We start from the raw sequence: 20025 nt of genomic DNA, 5'->3' as shown, positions 1-20025 counted from the left end.
GCAGAGGAGAGGAAAAAAGGAAAGAAAACTAGAAGTGATCACTGATTTCACTCAACAAAAGCAATTGCTGCAAGGTCTGGAAAGATGAAGCACAGAATTAAACATAATGCATTGACTGGAGAATCAGTGATCATGCACCATATTTTAACAACTGAGATTGGTTTGGGGCAGTCCTCTCTCTATGTATTTTCTGTTCAGACAAGACCTCAAAAAACAATATAATCAGATCAACAAGTTCTGAATCTCTGGACAGAGGAAGTGGCTGCACAATGTGAAACAGAAATACATTTTATCCCCAAATCACTACCTACAATGTGGAAGGACAAAACCAACAAGGTGTTACAGCATTGCATGGAAGCACGACTTATATGACAACTATCATCCTCAACTCCATTAAGCCCCCTACTAGCCCCCCACCCCACAAATAACAGAGCTGTCAGATACCTCATGGCTCCAACTGCTCACACCCTTCCCTGCAACACTCCAAATGCAGCACATTACAAGTGCAGAGGGAGTCCACCTCCAGCAGACAGCAGAAGAAGATAGGACACGGCATCCACAAATGCACAGAGAACTGTTTAATTTACAGCCACAATGGTGAAACAAACCATTTCAGAGCTTGGACATTCAAAGTTAAGTCTGACACTCATTCTTATATTCACTTATTGTGCTTAAGTATTAGAGAACACAGGATTACATTAACCGTACACGACAACCTGGGATCCCTGCGGGACCAAGGAGTGGAAGGGATGAGCAAGAATGAGGGACCAGCCCCTCAAGTGGTGTAAGCTGGTACAGCTCCATTGCAGGCAATGGAGTGATGGGTGATTTACACCAGCTGAGGATATGGCCCTTGAAATGTCCAACTTAACTTTGAATTAACGTCTCCCGTGTCACAACCTTAAACGTTACTCTTCCTTCTGGTCGTATCTGCCACTCTGAAGGACTAACCCCACAGCCTGCAACGTCGGGTAGGGTGGCGGGTAAGATCTCAGCTGGACTACAGGAAGTGGTGCTCATGTCGTGACACTACTCCTCGTAATTTATAAAAGCACGGACTGGATCCTCATCTGATGTAAATTAGCTTAGGGGCAGCTGAAGTCAGAAACATTTGCCAATTTTTATAGTAGCTGAGAATATAGCCCTGAGATTTTTGTGTTTTCTGTCACATGCTGTGTGAACACTGTGCTTGAGAACAGAGACTCGTGTGCGTTTCATTCCCCGTAACAAAATTAACTCGAGACCACAAGTCTCAAACAAACGACTACTGGAAAGGACTCCATTCAGTCTTCATTCTCCCCTGGTTTGCTGAATTTGGCATAACACATTTATTTGCTGGCACCAACAAAACACGTGCCCCTCGGCTGGCTTTGTTTGCAAGACTTTACTCTAAGGCCAGACTCCCTCGTGATGTAAATGAGCAGAGCTCCAGGATGCTCCGTGGAGTCACTCCAGGGGAGCTGGCCCACAGATCCCAACACAGCCTTCTTATGCCAGTGCAACCACAGGACTCTCAGAGAGTTGTTTTTCAAATTATTCCACTTAAGTGACTTTGACATCCTTTCATCACCTGCACAGTGTCTGAGTGGGTCACATAATGCTTTTCATTTACATGATTTTAATGGATATATGTTTGTTGGTTTTTTTTTCTTTTTTCATTAGATATCTTTTAGACAAAAAAGGAACGGAGCAACATTATTGGCATCCCACTGAAACATAAATATATAAATTACATTTTATACACTTTTTTAAACGCAGACACATACATTCATGTGCATAACATTGTGAACAGTACACTTAGTGGAAAACAAGCACAGACAATCTTAGTTAAATGTATTTCCAGTTTTGGTGCTCAACAAATACACTGGGAAAATGATCACAAAATAGAACGGTGACTAACTCTATCTCTGCATTAGCATCTGAAGCCAATAATGCCTGTTAGCTAACATTGCTTTGTTTGGTTGAAATTCGACATAGCTACAGGAACAGGAGGGGAATGTTTGAACTATATTTAGAGAAGTGGAAAGGTTAAAAATCTTGCTCTCTTTTGTTGTTTTACGGTTCTGCAGTTCATTCACATTTGAATATATTTTTGAGTGGAAAAACTGTCTTCAAGACAAACTTTTTTGTTGTTCCAAACTAAGAAAACTCTTTCATCTCTTTGCAGATGTTTCACAATAAAAGAATCCAGTAGTTCATTTTACATATCCAATGTGATAATCCAAATAAAACAAAGGGTACATAATCCAAACTACTGGGGTGGGGCAGTGATTTTGGCCAAGTGAGTAGCCATGTCATATCTGGCACAGCCCTAAATTTCCAAAGCAATACAGAAGGATTTAGCCATGTGGCTCCCACTGCAATCCAAGGGGAACTGAACATTTAATCCTTTGGCACTTTGAAAAAACAGGAGCTGCTGCCAGAGTATTTTATCTGCCCTGCTATAGTTAAAATAGATTTTGATGTTATTTGGGCTATTCTACTACAAAAATATGACCACAAAATGCTTTTTTTTTTTTTTTTCTTTTTTTTTTTTTTTTTTTTTGGTTCAAGAAAACATAGCAGGCTTTCTCAGGTATATAAAACTGTTAATTTTTAGATAAAAATACAAACTTCACCTTTACAAAAACACATATTTCTGTTGAATACACATAAAGCATAACATTTTACCAAAAATAAAGAATTTTAGGTTTTGTTCAAATATTTGCAGCAAGGTAGTTCCCATGCCACCATGACATTATACAATGCAAATACAAGAATTTGTACATTTCACACAGCTCCAACATGTGAAATAAAAGTATCTGTATACTGATAAGAATGACAATTGCTAACACAATATCACTAGTAGGCAACTGGCATAAGTCTTAAAGGAAAAAAAAAAAAAAGATTTTTGCATGGATAGCCTATGATTTGTTTACGCACATCTCTTTTTTTTTTTTTCTCTTTTTTTTCTTTTATGTAATGCTTTAAATTACGGGGGAGTTTGGGGAACATAAACCAAGAAACGTCTAGAAAATTATGCATAGGTATACCATTTTTATTTTAATACATCTCATTAGTTTGCATCCCACTAGGAGAAATACCATAATGTTTTGTGTTCTGCTTATTGTTATACCAGTCTTTTATATGTGTTATTGGCAAATGTAGTCCGAGAGATAATAAAAAGCTAGGCAAAGAGTAAAAAGAAAACTTAATAATCACTTTATGGTGTAAAAAAAAAAAAAAAAAAAAAAAATTCCACTTAAGGCTCCCCAGAAGGTTTTTTTTGTATAGACTTTTAAAACACCACCAAGCAAGGATGTATTGTTCTATAGTGTTTGCGTGGCATTTGATCATTTCATACATTCCTGCTTTTTTTGTGCCTGAAGTCCACCAGTGTCCATCCATCTTCATCAAGAACGCAGGCACATTTCTTGACGTAAAGCACCGTTGACTGCTCTGACAGAAATCCACTATTCACTTAGATTTTTGTCATGTTTTTGAGTACTTTTGGTATCCTCCATTCATTCAACTGTCTTTTTTTCTTTTCTGTTTTTCTTTCTTTCATTTTTTTTTTTTCTTTTTTTGGACAGGGAAGCTTCCTATTGTTTCACAGAGTGCTACAATACTTGCTTTGATGTCACATTAAACAAATGTACATTGTCTCTTTGTTCTCATTAAGTGTTCTTTTGAGCCAGTTTTTTCACACAGGAGAACAAATAAAGTATACAGTCAATAAGCACCATACATAGTAGGTTCAGGAATGTAACAAACCATGTACATCCATGTCCCAGAGAGAAGTTTTTTTTCTAGCTTATTTTCACCTTACATCTGTAGGAGAGAAAAAAGATACAATAACTCTATGATTAGAATCAAATGTCCTGTCCTCGAAGTAGATGACTTGAAAAAAAAAAACTGTTCTGCATGAAGAGTCACTAACCTGGGACAAGAAGTTCTAAATGCTGTTTTGATTGAGTCTACATGCTCACTTTTAAAGTTGAATTTTAGAAAATCTTTGCTTCTATCATACTACTCCCAATAAATACCTGTTAATCTGAAACAGGATATCCAGTTTAGCACTTTTTAGCAACGATACATCAGTATAAACGAAAAACTGCCATTGGGAGTTCATGTGCAAAAACAGGGGCTTGAAATTAAATTCACCATCATCCAGGCGTTAGGCACATACACTGAAAAATCCAAATCATTCCCACTCCAAATACTAGAATCAGTTGCAAGTGCTGCAGTTTACATCCTTTCAAGTCATTTAGAAAAGGGAAATTCCACATTTAATTTGGAATGTGTATCGCCATCATCATACACTGCTAATATGCTGGCCAAAGGATTTCAGTCATTTTTGCACTGAGAGGGTGTTAGTTTTTCACTACACTGAAAACCTCATGAATTTTGATGACTGACTGTCATCATCCTACTGAGACTGAACAGACCAAAAAAAAAAAAGTCTTAATTTTCTGGTGTAAATAACAGCATCTTCCTTGCCAGGTAGGCAGATTATCAGATGCATGAACAATCAATCCCAGTTCATGACAGAACGTGGGTTTGATGGCCACACATGTAACAGTATTTGCTGTATGTACACTCAATGTTTTACAGCCAAGGACTGGGAACACAACAATTTGTAACCTGGTAATTCATTCATGCATTATTATGGGATGCTTTGACCTCAGAAATCAATAATAATGAAACACAAGCAGAGGCAATGGAACTTGAGATTTCAGAAGCTGAAGTATTAGCACCCTCCAATAAAAAAGAAACGAAAAAGGCAAGAAAAGGAAGTAGCTAAAGAATGTAAGATGCTGATGGTGATGTGGAGCTTAAAGGGAAAATACCAGCAGGTAGAATTATCAAAGCCAATCAAATCTAATCTCTTTGCAGCCTTGAGGTAGCAAGTGTCAAGATTTTGAACAGTGATTAAGTTGAAGTGATGGTATTTGATTAAGTTTTCCAGTACTTGTGCTATTAGGGTGTTCAGCATATAGGTCCTACCTGAATATCAAATAGTTCCAGTAGGTTTTATGTTGGTTTTAACTTTTTTCGTTTCCGTTTTTTACCTGATTCCCTAGGCCTTCCTGTTAACATAAGGGCAGGGCTGGTAAAAAGCCCTAAGGTAATGCATTTCGTTGAACACTGAAGTAACAAATACTCAAACCGTTTACATTTCAAAGAAATCTCATTATCCTTTGCATTAAAGTAATAACTTTATAAGGTCTGATTTGACATTCCGTTTACAAAGTAATTATACAAAAGTAAAGAAATAATAAACGAGGTTGGCATTGCATACGTCATTTCCAAGATCCAGCTATAATTACTGTTACCATGCAGTACTCAACATTTGCTTTCAGCTCTGGAGTTAAGCTATTTTCAGCTCACCATCCACTTGCTGGTGAAAGTTTTGTTCCTATCAGTAATTAAATCCTAGAAATCTATATATTTTCCATGACAATTCTACCCCATTTTTTTAACACATATCAGAAAGAAAAATTTTCATCTTAAAATCTTAACTGCTTACTCTTTGGCGATTAAAGACAATTTGGAACAGTGGAACTGATCAAATGAAACTTTTTTTTTCCAAATAGAAGACACAGAAAATATATCAAACCATACAGACATTAAGAACAACCACTTTAAATGTGGCTTTATCTACTCATAACTCCACATAGTTCCACCTAAACACTCAGCTCAGATTATAAATTGATGTCCAATAAAATCACAGCAGAGGTCTAACTTTGCTTTTATACAAATTCTAACTCTTCTGCTCTGTTCATAGCAACTGAAGTTTACATTTGCTTGGACCAGGTTCACATCTCCATGCTGGAGGGAGCCAGTACAGAAAGCCCTTCCTCACCCAGCCACCTACAAAATCCATCACCTCTGGGCAGCTTTCCTCCTGTATTTACCTGCTCTTCACTGACTCTTAATTTTGGGCTGGGTCTACTGCACCCTTAAATTTCCTGCAGAGGTGCAAAACAAACTTTTGAGTTCACCTTCAATCAGTATCAGGAGAAAGGGAGATGTCCTTTCTATTGTAGTGGGGGTTCCTTAATGTGTGTGTCAAGCTCTGCATGGATTGCACACCAGTAAGAAGATTGTGAGATAAGATTTTAGGTTATGATTTTAGATCAATTTAGAATGATTTTATGAAAGCCAGATTGAAAGTATTTTCCCCAAGAATCTTTCCCCATTGTAACTTAAATGTTGTCTTGATAAGGCAAATTTAGGTTTAACGTGACAAACTGACAAATTCTTGACCACACGTACCTAGAAAACCAACAGGAATGGGTAATGTTGATACAAAACTAACTCCTTACCCTTGAATACTGAATTTATTCTGAAGTGCTTTACATTAACTTCATTAATATTTTCCCCAAGGTCACGTAAATCTCAGCCTTAGCCCTGTCTCCACAAAGCCTAAAGAAATCAGGCAACAGAGCTCACCAATAAGCTGCAACATGACAACCTTTAACTTAGTGAAGCAAGACCTGAATACTACTGAGCATTTACATTTATTTAAAGGCTAACCTAGTGAGAATTGATACACTTTAAACCTGAAAAGCAAACTCCTTACATAGCACAAACTGCCCCTAATTTTGCATCCTCAACACAGGGAGAAGTAGCTGGGAGCTTCTCTACTGAGTTTACTGGAAGCAACACTTGCTTTGCATTCTTTACTAATATAAAAATAAGGTCCATATGAAATCAGCATTAATGCAAAAATAAAAGGAAAACATACCAGTTTCTTCTTCTCTATAATCTGAATTAGTATTTGATGATGTACAGGTGCATTCCATATGCTCTTCTAATCTCACCAGAACTTCTTTTAATTTTGGCTTTTTTCTAACATATTCCACTTTTGCCACCTATAAAATACGATGAGGTACGTACTGAGACACATTAACATGGTTATAGTTCAGAACTGAAGACAGATAACTATATAGCTCTGTTTTTAATGTAGCCAAACCCATACAAAACGTTAGCACACTAATCATCCTTTATCTTAATTGTGCATCGTGTAACTATTTATTGCACATACTATTTGTTTACTCAAGTTCAGCAGTTTGAAACCATTTTCTTTTCCCCCAAGAGATAAAACAATTTCCCATTCATTTCGGTTTGAAGTTTTAAGCAACTCAGGTTTTCACACATATCACAATAAACTTCCATACGGATTCAAATCAGTGGTTGTTCTTGTAAACTGCCACTTTTAGCACAATCTTCTGTACATGTTGTTAAAGGCTGACAGTGAAGGTATTAGACTGGTTTGTAATTCACTTCATTATTTACAAATTGGTGTCTCTGAGCCTTCTGAATGTAAAGTGCTCAACTCTACACAACCAGGATCTGAGCATCACCTCAGAAAGCAGCAATCCCACTCCTTCTCACTTCCTGCAATAACCTGGGACTTGTTTACAAGAGCTCCCGTGAATAGTTCTTAGGTCTAAGGGAACTACCACTTGCAAACTGGATACAGCCTTTGGCCTTACTGTGGATAGCTGGCAGGTACACTATTCCTTTCCAGTCTTTCCAAGAGCACTGCTCCATTTATGGCATCCTTACAACAAAAAAGCCTGGAGGGCAAGATGAGGTTGGAGGAAGGAGCATGCTGCTGGAGCAGCTCTGACTACACACAGGTCTCTCATCTGAAGGGAACCATTATGCAGAACAGAAAGACACTGGTTGGGGGGATGCCAAACCTGAGGACATCCTGAACAGCAGGCTGGAAGCCAGGAGAGGAGGAATGGCACAGAGGGCAGGAACTCTCATGTTCTGGGGTGCTGAAACTGCTTGTGGGATGCTGGGCACTGACTTGTGCTAAGTGTGGTGGGTGTGATGGTCATGGCCATGCAAGGGAATATGGCATTACATGGGCAAAGAGAGTCCTAGAGAGTTTGTAAGGGGTCCAATGTGTCATTTTCAATTATGTTAAACACTGCAGATTAAGTGATAATCAATTGCTTGAAATGGAAATCACTGAAACAAAATGATGGCTTCTCAGTCCCATTTATCCTTTGACAAAAGGGCACTGCAATGTGGCTGTCCCAGCAAACAGGAAGACTACATATCCCATGGATGCATAAATAAGAGGGAGAAGAAGGTACAGGAGAGGTTGGTTGTGTCTACAAAAGTTACGTGACAAAGCCATAAAGGCTGGTCCAGCCAAAAGCTCCTGTTACTACCAAATAAAGCATCCACACTTACACTAGACTCTCCCAGTCATGGTTTCCTTGTGTGTTTGATGGGGATTTAATGCTCCAAATCAACCTTCACACTATGAAAATCATTCCCTTGCCCTTCCAAAATTGGAACAGTGTCACAAAATGAGAGTGGTGGCTGGAAAAACCCATCACATTCCCAGCTCCCAGAAATGCTCTTCTGGCTCTGTGGACGCAACTATCAAGGACCTCTGAATGACAGTGACAGAATCTAGACCAAAATCCTGGCCTTCTTAAAGCCAGTGGGAGATCTGCCTTTTCCTTCATGGAACAAGGAATTGAGATACATGTTCTAGTCACTGCCCCTTGTGTCAACAGGATCTGGAGATGATTTTCATTTACCCAGCAAACAAAAGTTAGAGAGACAGATGCAGTAGTAAAGTATCCACATTAAAAGGTACATTCCAAAACTGTCAGATCTCCATATAAACAGATTAGGAGCTGGCCATGACACACAACACTTTAGCTGAAAGACTCTTAACTCTGGGTCGAAGCAGTATGTTTCAAAATCTCCTATCAGAACCCATCAAGCCTTTGAACACAAAGATTCGAAAATGTATGCTACAACTGAGTCATCTGGCATCAAAGGATGACTAATCCTTAAAATTTATGAAAACAAACAGTAATTAAGACACCTCCATCGTCAGAGACAAAGAAGGAGACCCAGCAATCATGAAACAGCTTTCAGATCTGCCATGCTTATTACGGCTGTTAGAATAAACCAGTCTCATTGCAAATTACATGCAACAAAAATAAACTGTAATCAAGCTTTTAAAAGTCTGCCCTTGTTTCACTTGGTTTCCCAAACTGAAAGATATATGGAGTTCCTGTGGCTATTTGGTATTAAACTATCAGTTAATAAAAAAAAAAAAGATAATACTTTGAAGAGGATAATTAATTTACGCAGCAATTTAAAGCTGTTTTTTACTACTGCAGTTAAAATACAATCAGCACACGTTCCACTGCCCTACTTCATGCTACACAAGTTAAAGCAATGTCATTTTGTAAGACTCTGCAAATATACAAACTGAAGCAGCACAAACCAAGCAAGTTGCTGTGTTTGTGCCACCTGTTAACACCTGCTGCCACACACAGTGCTGATCTACAGTGATGAAGGCTGCAGGTCAGATTTTCAGTGGGTATAAACAGGGGTAGTTGTGAACAGTGTGAGAGCTGGCCTTGTGTGCAGATCTTTTTTTCTTTGTATTTTTCTCCCTGGTGTTTATCTTGTACAGTAACTCTCAAATGTGTTACCCAATGCCTTGAGGTGGTCAGTCCTCCACAAATCAACAAGCTTCGACTTGTCTCTAATGCAACAAAAATAAAAATCCTCAAATCCTCCAGACCCACAAAATGTCACTATATAAAAACTTTTCAAGAGAAAGGCAGTGAAATGATTGACTAACTTAAATGGTGTATAACCAGTGGCACCATCGTTGCATCAGTGTAGACTCTAGGTCTATACCCTGCCATACAGTGTGGTGGTTAAGTAAAAATGAAAATAAAATCTGATAAAAGTATGTGGTCCTATGGAAACATCATGGGAACACATTTTTCAAAGCTGATCTGGGAGAGATGAAATCAGGGACTAACAGCAGGAAAAAACTACAGAGTGAAAGCAGAAATGTCCAAAACACCTCTAGCACAAAGCCAAACCTTATGGGCAGGAACTTGCAAGGCACAGAAAGTTTCTCATGTGGTTGACAACTAAATACTGGATGGGAAATAAACCTTAAAAGCAAATGAATGAGGACACCTTTTGGAATCTATTGCCTCACTATTATGCATGCTGGTATGATGGATGGAAAACCTGTCTACGAGGAAGACATAAGTCAACAGGAAATAAAGTACTGGGGAGGCATCAGGGATGCTTTGGGGCCTGGCAAGTCACTGCTCCTGGGATAGAAGGGCAGGACTGGAGTGATGCCTTCCAGGGCACACCATGCCAGCTGTGCCTGCCCAGCACCTCAGAGCCTGGCACCCACTCTAAAAACACATTTACAGGGCACTACCCTGCCAAAATCCTTGCCTCAGAAAAGCCTCAAGGTCCAGGGGCAGCTGAAGCACACTTGGCACCCCCTTGGCCAGAGGGAATGGCTGATGTGGGGTCTCTGTGTGCTGTGTCTCTGAGCAGAGCAGCCAGACCCTGCCCGCTGCCAGGGCTCCTCACGCTCTGAGGGCACATCGCTGCTTTTCCGCCTTCACCTGTATCAGAGTTTCCTTTGTTTCTCCCATTCCTGAACTGACCTTTGATACCAGGTCCTGCCTGCAGGTCCCACCGAGTGCTGGCTGTAATCGCCAGTTAAGCCACAGCTAAATTAAACTGCTGTTTATCCTACTGACGGAAAGTCACTGAAGAAAAATGTTCTTAAACCTACAAACATGACACACAGCCCTTTTACCTACATGTCCCATTTGTTCTGCAAGGCCTTTTTAACCTCCTCAGAGACTGGGTAGCCCTGCTGAACAACTCACTCTGAATTCCTGCATTTTTTTTCCAACTCTCTTCAAACCTCTGAACAACTCCCCGATGACAGCTGAGGAGCTGCTCCTGCATTCCCTCCCTTCCAGGCCTTTTCTCTGCATCTTCCTCTCCTATTACTGTACTCCAAGAATATACTAGGTTAAACTTCCCCAGATTAGCTCAACACTGAATATGCAGAAATGGCTGAAGCTGGCAGGGCTATGGTTGAAGGCCAACCTGAGGTGAAGCTGAGCTGGATGGAGTCATTTAGCTTTTGTTTCTTAGCTTGGAAATGAGCAAACAACCATAATGTTCAGCTCAGTTATTCAAAATTAGCAGTACAGTCAAGATTTGCTTTATAAGATTAACTATTTTATGCTGCTGTGACCAAAACCACCAAGAGCACTGCCATGCTCAGTATTACAAAAAGCCTCTTCAAAAGACTCAGTTCAGAACCCCTCCAAAAAAAGCAAGTCTGGTACTTGGTAAGCACTTGGTCTCACTGGGCAGAAGCAACTGATCTGCAGATGTTACTGAAATGCTTTTGCAAGCAGAGGAGGAAATCTCTCTGTAACTGACACCAACACCCCTAACTCACCCGTTCTTGTCACCATTACTCTACCAGGAGAGAAATGCAATCCCTTCCTTCCTATCAAAGAGCAACTCCCAACCAGCCTCTTCCTTTCAGTCTGATTTCTGCAGTGCTGTGCAGGTGCAGCTTGCTATACAGAGATGTCTTTAGGGCCAGGAGGCTGTGCTCTCATAGGCTCACTCTGTTGCACTGCAAGGCAAACCTACCTTTCCCTAACCCACCTCATGAAAGCGAAATCTTAGAAGACCCATTTCAGGGAAGCTCTTCCGCCCACACCCCTGGCTTGGAGACTCCCTACAGCTCTAATTCCACAAGCCCATTCATGGTGCTTCACTGACCAGACCTCAGTGAAGGCAAAGTAAGGACATCCCTGAACCCTCCAGCTTTGACTCATGTCCCAGGAAGGGAATGCCCCAACACAAGCACCTCTACTGCTCCTCCCACACTGCCACAGCTGTCTCTTAACCTTGACTGCAGTGGCCCTCAGTAAGACAAAGAAAACACCCTCTGCTTTTGCCTGTTGGATGATGCTGACCTTTCTGGATGAACATTTTTCTAGTGTGAATGGGCCAGCTATGATCTCACTACCTTGTCAATGAGGAGGAAGCGGGGAAAGCCTTTTCAATGTTCAATCAAAAGAGAGCTTTCATGCAGTCTGACATCAGGGGAAAACACAAGCCGGCTTTCCAACTGCACCATGGAACAGCTGAGAAGGCTCTCCAAAACCGCTCCCCCTACCTTTCCAGCGACCCTCACTCTGGGCCAGCTACTCAATGGCATGAGCAGGCATTCAGCTCTAAACGTAGGATTGCCAAAAGGCTCAGAAAACCATCAATTACATCAAAGCTACAAGAGGATCTGACTCTGGAGGGCATAAATATGGATTCTGTTCTGAGAGTTCTGGTGTGACGGTGGGGTCAGCCTACAACCTTTACAATGAACATCCTGTTCCTGCTTGACCTCTTGTCCTTTTTTTCCCTGCTACTTAATGACTGTTTGGAGCAGTCTTGGAGCTTGGGAAAAAAAAAAAATGTCCTCCAAAGCTGGCTGACGTATATTGATATTGCTGGTGGCAATATATTTACACAGCCACGAAAAGCAGCTGCTCAGCTGAGCCTACTTTTAGCTTGTGCCCTACTAAAACGAATGCAAATCTAAAAGCACTACAACCATATCAGCAAACTGAATGAGGGAAGCAGGCCCAGCAATGACATCCTGCAAAGCTGCTGCCAGTTGGGAAGTTTGCAGCTTCTAGGAGACGCCTGGTGTCCCCTGCAATGGGGGGCTTGGGCAGCCAAACCTCCCTCTCTCATTTATTATCTCCCCCATCCCTGCAGGGGTAGGAAAGAAGCACAAGGTTGCAGTGTCACACACAGGTACCAACAGCAAGTTCGTAATACGTGTCTCAACTCTTTGCTGGGCACTTCCAACTGCTTTCTATGAGTTAGTTGCTACACAAAACTAACTGGAAGCTGCATCAAACCCAAAGGCAACAGCACTAAACCCTGAGGCACTTTGCTGTTTAGCTCCTATGGGGAAAGGCTTACAGTTGCAAGTCATTCAACTTCCCCAGTTTGTTCTCAGCCCTCAAATAATTATTGATCCCAATTTTTAACTCATTTTTAATTGTTTCTGCAAAGCATATCCCACAAAGGAAAGGCAGCAAGCAAAGTGTAAAGTGATTATTTTTGGAAACACTGAGGGAATCTGCTCAGATGTTTCTCCGGCTTATTTGGATGTGAAAACATTTTTCAGATATTCAGAAACAGAAAAGAAGAAGAAATCCTGCTCAGACTCATGTCTGCATGCACGAAAAACAATGAAATGGCTTAGGTGCCTGATTTTCTGTCTAGGGCATGCAGCACTAAGTGAACAGCACTTTTCTAAATAAGAAATCCATTGCAAGTACAGTGATCAGTGTGTTGTGCTGGGCAATTTTATGTTCAAGAATGCAGTGTGTTTTTTTTTTTAATTCTGCTCTTAAAATACTCAGGGCAACAAGAACTCAGAGTCTTCACAATATAAATGCTAAGTGTAAGTCTAATCTCCTACACACAGATGTAGATCAACACTACTTGTTTAAATACTGATAAAAACTAGAACACAGTGAAGCCAAATGAACATAAATATTTCACATAATATTTACTGGAAAGTCGCAATAGGGATTTTGTCTAATGAGTAAATACAGCATGAAGCTGTTGAGTCTTCTGTCCCTGGGGTAAGATAATTTGAAACACATTTTTTCAGATCAAAAGTGTTATGTTGTCAAATATAAAAGCCCAATTTAGGCTGCATAATATTTAATTAAGAAAACAGCGTTCCATACTGTGACTTATTTATTTTTTTAAGTCCAATGCCCCTTGAGTCACTTTATCTTCTTAACTTTTAAGATCTGTACTCCGCGAGATCATGGGAAAGACACAATCAACTTTATTTTCATTACAAAGGAAGAAAACCTAAAGGGAATCCTGTGAAAACCGAATCCAAACCCAAGATTTTCCAGTGATGGTGTAACTCGAAAAGGCCATCTGCTCACTCCAAACGGAGAGGAGCATTTCTATCTGATCCTGCGGCTTGGAGGATGGATAATGAAGATCCGGGTCATACCGGCACAGCCATGAAAACATGTGGAGTTTTCGGGCTCTGCAGCCAGGATTTGCTCACCTTGACACTCCTGTGGTGTATCCGGGATGGCTGGCATTTCACACTGCTGGTGTTGCAGCAGCCAGTGCAGCGCTTCACCTCCACGCAGGGCGGCCATATCAGGAAGTTGGCCGAGGTGGGATCGATCTGACTCCGAGGTATCTCGTAGATGACCGTCCGTGTCTTGCAGACAGCCGGGATGGCTTCCTCTGCGGACACAAGAAATTCACACTTCCAGGTGAGCAGTTGCTCTCACCTCACAGCACCCCGATACTTTACACCCTCTGTTAAGTGGCACCCTTAAGCTGTGAGTACTGGTTACTGACAAGTCGGTGCTGAGTGTTGTTTGCCTGCCACTAAACTGTGCGTGCTACCCGAGGGAGAAGCTTGACTCACTCCCAAAAGCCCAGCCCTGAAATGAGGGTTTACAATGGCCTGGCTCCCGACATAGCTCGGAGCACAAACCATTAGATAAGACAATCCTGGCTCTTTAGAAGTGACAGCAAGCCAGGGGATCCTCCAGATTTGACGACCCTCTAATACAGCCTCATAGCGACTGCGTAACAGCAGCTGTTGTTTTCCAGCACTGGGGCAATCACTGCACGCACATGGTATCACACAAACATGCAATACCTGGCAAATACCACCTCAGCAGTTCCACTCAGGATATATGAGTCATACTGGTTCAGCTGGGAGAAAACCTGCACCAGCTTGAACCTTTCGAGTCTTGGCTTTCCACTTCCAAAACCTTAACATCCCTGCCATTACATCCAAAACCTTAACAACTTACTGAGGTTATCAAAGCTTTGTACATGGTGGGTTTTATTTAATTTATTATTTCTTGAATGAGGTAAAACCACAAGAGTAGCGTGACCAAAAAATCTGCAGCTAAACCAAATCCTGCTGGGCCTCAGGTAAGGTGAGCCTGCAAACCACAGCTTCAGCCACATATTATATAGTTCTGAACTACTGTGTGATGCTGCCATGATCCAAACCATTTATCATTCTCAACCTAGGGACTGCCTAAGAAGTCAAGCTGATATTTCAAAACGGTCCAGCAAAAAATAGCAGTCACAGGGACAAGTTGTTTGACGATAAGTTCTCCACAGACATCTTGGATTTTTTTTTTTTTTTTTTTTGCCTTACAGTGGAAGCAGTGATAGCTTTGGGTTAGATGTGTCAAGGAACTGGAACACTGCCTGCACTTCTTCAGTTACTTCTGAAGTACAAGAAGTTCAGGCCTGGCCTGTGCCTGTAACATGAAAATCTAGGCTTAGGTTTGAAAGAGACGCATTTCAATGGACTAAATAGAGTGAAAATTCTTTTTCTCAATCCCCAGTGCCGTGAACTCAAGAAAATTAACGGATCCAATACCACAAGATAGCTGGCAACTCCTGCAAGTTATTGAGCATATCCAGTTCCCACTGACTTTTATGGGGAGGCATTCAGCACCTTGCAGGGTAAGGTGCCAAGCGTAGCAGACTGTTTCAGAACCGCTGTTCTCTAGAGGCATTCAATGTGACGAGCGCGCCTGCCAATTCACACTGCAAATCCACGCTGACAGCATGCTGTGCTATCTCTGAGTACCACCACAGCTGAAAGTACAAATAGACTGACTCTGAACTACCCATCACAGATAAGATCATGGATGTTTTCCACAGTCAAATGGGAACGGCAGAACACTCAGACCTAATCAGATGGACAAGCACTGATTACAAAGCCTGGTCTAGCATCTCTTTACATTTATATGTGGGCTTTGCTGGGTCACCATCATCATTGCTTAATAAGAATAAAATCCCCTGTAAACAGGCCTGGTGCCCCACGCAGTGATGGAAATCAATGTCCCAGCGTTTCCATCAATGGCTTTTAATTTTTAGGATAAACTGTATTTTTCTTGTGAATAAAGAGTCAAGCTGTTTCCTTTTGTGGAGCTTCTGTACTGAAAACTCTACCAACTGTTGATGTTTTTTAAAGCACACTGCTGTAGTTGTTCCCCACACTATGAATTATACATTGAATATCACAGCATTTTCTAACCGAGGTCTAGCTTTCGAACATGCTGCAACAAGAAAGTGAATGTAAAGAATTTGTGCTTGTCTGTCTCCTATGGACATCCTCCAGAAGAAAGACAGCTTCTCAGGCAACGGCTCGTTTTGTGCAAAAAGAAAGGCAGACACTAGAAATGGCCTTTTTTTTTTTTTTTCCCTTTGTGTGTGTCACATTTTTCCAGTGAAATGTCCCGCTTGGCTGACCAAAAGCACCCCCTCTGCTTTCACTCCCAAAGTACAAACAGCTTGTTTCTTACCAATGCTTCTTTTTCTGCGAATGGGCACAGGACGATTCTCTTGCACATGTTTAGCAGAATGAACACTATAGGACCTCAAGTTTGTTTCTGAAACATCATCGTATCCTAGGACAGGAAACAAAATATTAAACCTCAGGTATGTTATTTGCATCGATGTCTCTACAGCGCTGTTCCCTCCATACAAATCTGTGCCGTTCATATGCACAAGACCAAATCCTGCTGCTATTAGTCTAATGTAACTCCTGTCAATGCAATTGCAAGGGCAAAAGGCAGGGAAGACACAGACATAGTTAAATGGCATGTATAAGCATGCACAACTTAATTCTAATATCCATTTTACCCTGAAACAGGGCACACACTGTGGCAGAGAACCCTATCTAAAGTAAAACAGTTGCATTTTTATGTGAAAGGCATAATAAAGCTTTTCTTACAGGAAAGGTGGAGAAATAGGAACAATAATACTGCACGTGAAATGTTTCTTACAAGCATTTTGAAGTTCTGGTATGAGGCTACAGTAGAAAATATGGTATTACAGACCCAACAGCAACAATGCTGCCTCTGTAAATTTTCTCTTCCTTGGTTTTCAGGGCAGTACTAGGACAGAATCAAAAGCAAAAAGTAACTAGCATGGGTTTCCTTTTAGCCTCTCTGTTGCAGAACAAATCCCCTGTGAAGTATCCTAACCTTTGGAGGGGCATCTGAAGCTACTGCAGACTCTGGGACTGCATCCAGGCTTGTCTTGTTCCCTAAATAAGCCTACCACATGGGTTAAAGGGCCATGAGAAAAAGCAAAGATGGAAAACTTGGCATTTCATTTATCATAAAAAACAACAAAATAACTGCTCCAACTATTTGGTTTTGTTAAGTGAAGCAGTTCAGGTCGTGTCCCATGCAGTGGGGTTCTGAAAACGACAAGCACAATCTGCAAACAGGGGATCAGGAAGATGCAAGCAAAGAGAGGACTGCACACAGATTCCAATACACCAAAACTAAGGGGTTTAGCACTCTGCTGCTTGGAGTGTCCTCTGTAACATCACTGGAGAGTTTCAAAGTTTCACTGCTGGCTCCACAAAAAATGTGGTGTGCACTGAAAAATGTAAGTGGATATTACACAGGACTCAATCACCCTCTCTGCAAGCTACCAACATCCTACACTCCCATCTTCTGCACTGTCACGCTCCCTGCTTCCAGTTCCTTTTCTACACACAGTTGACTGTGATTCTGGAACTTGTTTTACTCTCAGCTTTACTAGGTGCACACATCATCAGGTTCTGGTCTACAAACTAACCAACTCCTCTCCTCCTCCCTCCAAGAAACCGTGCCCTAAGGAACACAGAGCTTGTGAAATCACCTGCAGAGCCAGGTAAGATGTGAAGACAGCAGTATCTTTAGCACCTCAGAAAGAGCTCTGTGCCTCAGGGTTTATCATCACTTCTTGGAAAACACTATTTTAGGTAGCTAAGAGAAGATATAATGGGAGGTCCAAGAGATAGTGCCAGGATCACCCACCGCTCCTGCCTATTCTCCTTATCAGCTGAACAGATCCTTGTATGAAATAAGTCATTGTGAAATCCAGAGTCTCATTTTACCCAAATAAACTGACTCCTACTTCCTATGTAGGGTGTTTGTTTCCCATAGATTTTGATGGGAAATTTTGGAACCTGACCAATTATCTGGTATTGGGCCTTATTTGCAGTCCCAGTCCTGTAATGTAACACAGCAATGACTAATGGATTTTATTTCTGCTTTTATTGTACCCCATACTCCAGAAAACTCATCAGTGGGATAAATAAAATGGCTTGCCAGAGATCCCACAGGAAGTTTGCAACTGAGCTGGGGAGTGAAGCCAGGTCTCCCACATTCCCATTCCAATGGCACCAGGCCATCCACCTGATCCCAAATGGTGTTATGCAAAATGAGGATCCGTTCTGATGTGTCTCCAGCCCTCTTCTGTTTCCTAGCACTCAGCCACCCAACACCTTCACACTGACCTCCTTTCTGGCAGCTTCGAGTTGTCATAACCTCTCCCTCAATCTGAGGCAATGAAGTGATACTCAAAAGAAAGCAGCATGAATTCTGCTCAGCCTAAGATCCAGGCTAGGCTCAGAGCAAGAAGCATCTCTGTCCACAAGCAAACAGTGCTTAAAAAGAGATGAAACACAAAACTAAAGCCTCTAATCCAAACTGCTTGGTGGGCACAGGCATCCTGCTGAAAAGAGAAACTGTGGATGCCACCAGCTGTACAGTAGCTCTGGTCTACAGGTCCTAATCCCACACACAACACACTGGCATAGCTCCCCCTTCTACCACGATGGATTCCTTGCTGTCTTGTTCAAAGAAACTGGTTAGACTAAAGGACTAGTATGATCAGCTAACCAATATGTTAAGCCATGTGCTTATATATAACTGCTCGACTCAGCTGCAATTAGCCATATTCCATCGTCATGTTTACAAAGCAAAATGACACGTCGAGGAGCATGTGTTGCTTATAAGATGATTTCTAAGGTGAAGAAGGCCCCTGGCTCATACTGTATCTCACTGTCTCACTACATATCTTAAACATGTATATCATTTCCTAAGTTCATGTCTCTGCTGTGAGGGTTAAAAGAAGAGATCTACACAGCTAGCACAGCAGACTGCAAAACAAGTTCCAGTCAAACCTCAGTGCATTATGCAACACAAATTCTATTATTTCTATCAACACAGCATCCATGTTGGGTTTTTCTTAATAAACAGAATTACAGAGCGCATGTCTGGAGCCAGAAGACACTAAAATGCTAAAGGCACTTGGCATTCCCCTGATCCCCACAGGCATTTGGAAGAAATTCCATTTCCCAGTGAAGTCAATGGGAAAATCACTGCACTTCAAGCAATCTCTAAGTCAACAGGAGTCTTGCCCAAGCAGGACTGAAAAAATCACCAAGTCAGCTTTGAAACTCACACTGGACCCTGGATGTACAGCCAGAAGACTTGTTTGTACTTCACCTAAACTACAATGCTACAAACAGCACTCTCTGGTTTGACTTAACTAAGGCTGATACCTAATTTGCATCAGTTTTTCCCCCTAATGTACTGATTTAGTTGCAGGATAAGCTCTTAGCAAAGGAAATGGGAGTTTATGGGTGCTTAGCGCCTCACAAAATGAGGCTCAGAGCAGAATGCCTACAAACGGGTGGTTCTTAGTTTAGAAATCGAACACTGCTTGTCACCAAGTGAAGATGGAGGATGCTGCACAGAGCAAGATTAATGCAGCTCTCTTTTAACGTTTTAATAATAAAAAAATGTTTTCGTGGCAGCCGATCAAGAAATTTCTCTGTAATCTTTTATGTACTGACAACATATCAATGATGGGCATAAAAACTCTTGCAATTAGCCTTGGTCAATCCATTAGTGTAGCTGAAATTGTTCTTTTTTGTCAGATTGGCAATTTTCCACTGGGTCATGGAGTATATATCACAGAGTTCCTGTGACACTCTGCCAATACGTGATTACTCTTCTCCCTGAAGAAGCATGTGGAAAGCATCCTAAGTTTACTACTATTTTATATTTATCAGTTTATACTTTTGCATTACCATCTTCCTCTTAAACTACTTTGTGTGAGATACAACCCCCAATACATGCAGTCTTAACACAAACCCTCCTAAGAAGTCACTTTGATGTGCATCCAGAATTACAGATCCAAGACTTCTAGCACCAACAGCAGCAGTTTAGGAAATTCTCATTATCTTCTTTTTCTCAGGAATTCAATGTAAGGTACAATAAACTGAAATGGTCTGTCTTACAAATCGGTCCTAGAGCCAGAAAGCCCAAG

The 20025-nt window shown here is 41.2% G+C and overlaps 1 protein-coding gene across 8 annotated transcripts in view; it reads right to left on the bottom strand.

The window, feature by feature from the left end:
* PDGFA (platelet derived growth factor subunit A) overlaps positions 1-20025 on the bottom strand; it is a 35369-nt gene that overhangs the window by 9595 nt on the left and 5749 nt on the right. For 4 of the 8 annotated variants that reach the window (XM_050317438.1, XM_050317439.1, XM_050317440.1 and 1 more), the window contains exons 3-5: positions 16215-16319; positions 13931-14118; positions 6731-6857 (exon numbers count right to left, since the gene is read on the bottom strand). In XM_050317438.1, coding sequence (XP_050173395.1) covers positions 6731-6857; positions 13931-14118; positions 16215-16319 — 420 coding nt within the window. Of the gene's footprint in view, positions 1-563; positions 3811-3919; positions 4034-4986; positions 5070-6730; positions 6858-13930; positions 14119-16214; positions 16320-20025 lie in introns of those variants that run through there. The other 4 variants (XM_050317443.1, XM_050317442.1, XM_050317445.1 and 1 more) reach the window with 4 other exon arrangements.

This window comes from Myiozetetes cayanensis, unplaced genomic scaffold (assembly GCF_022539395.1).
Source record: "Myiozetetes cayanensis isolate MyiCay16 unplaced genomic scaffold, myiCay2020 scf20-37, whole genome shotgun sequence".
NCBI lineage: Eukaryota > Metazoa > Chordata > Aves > Passeriformes > Tyrannidae > Myiozetetes > Myiozetetes cayanensis.
This window is presented reverse-complemented; position numbering and strand designations above follow the sequence as displayed.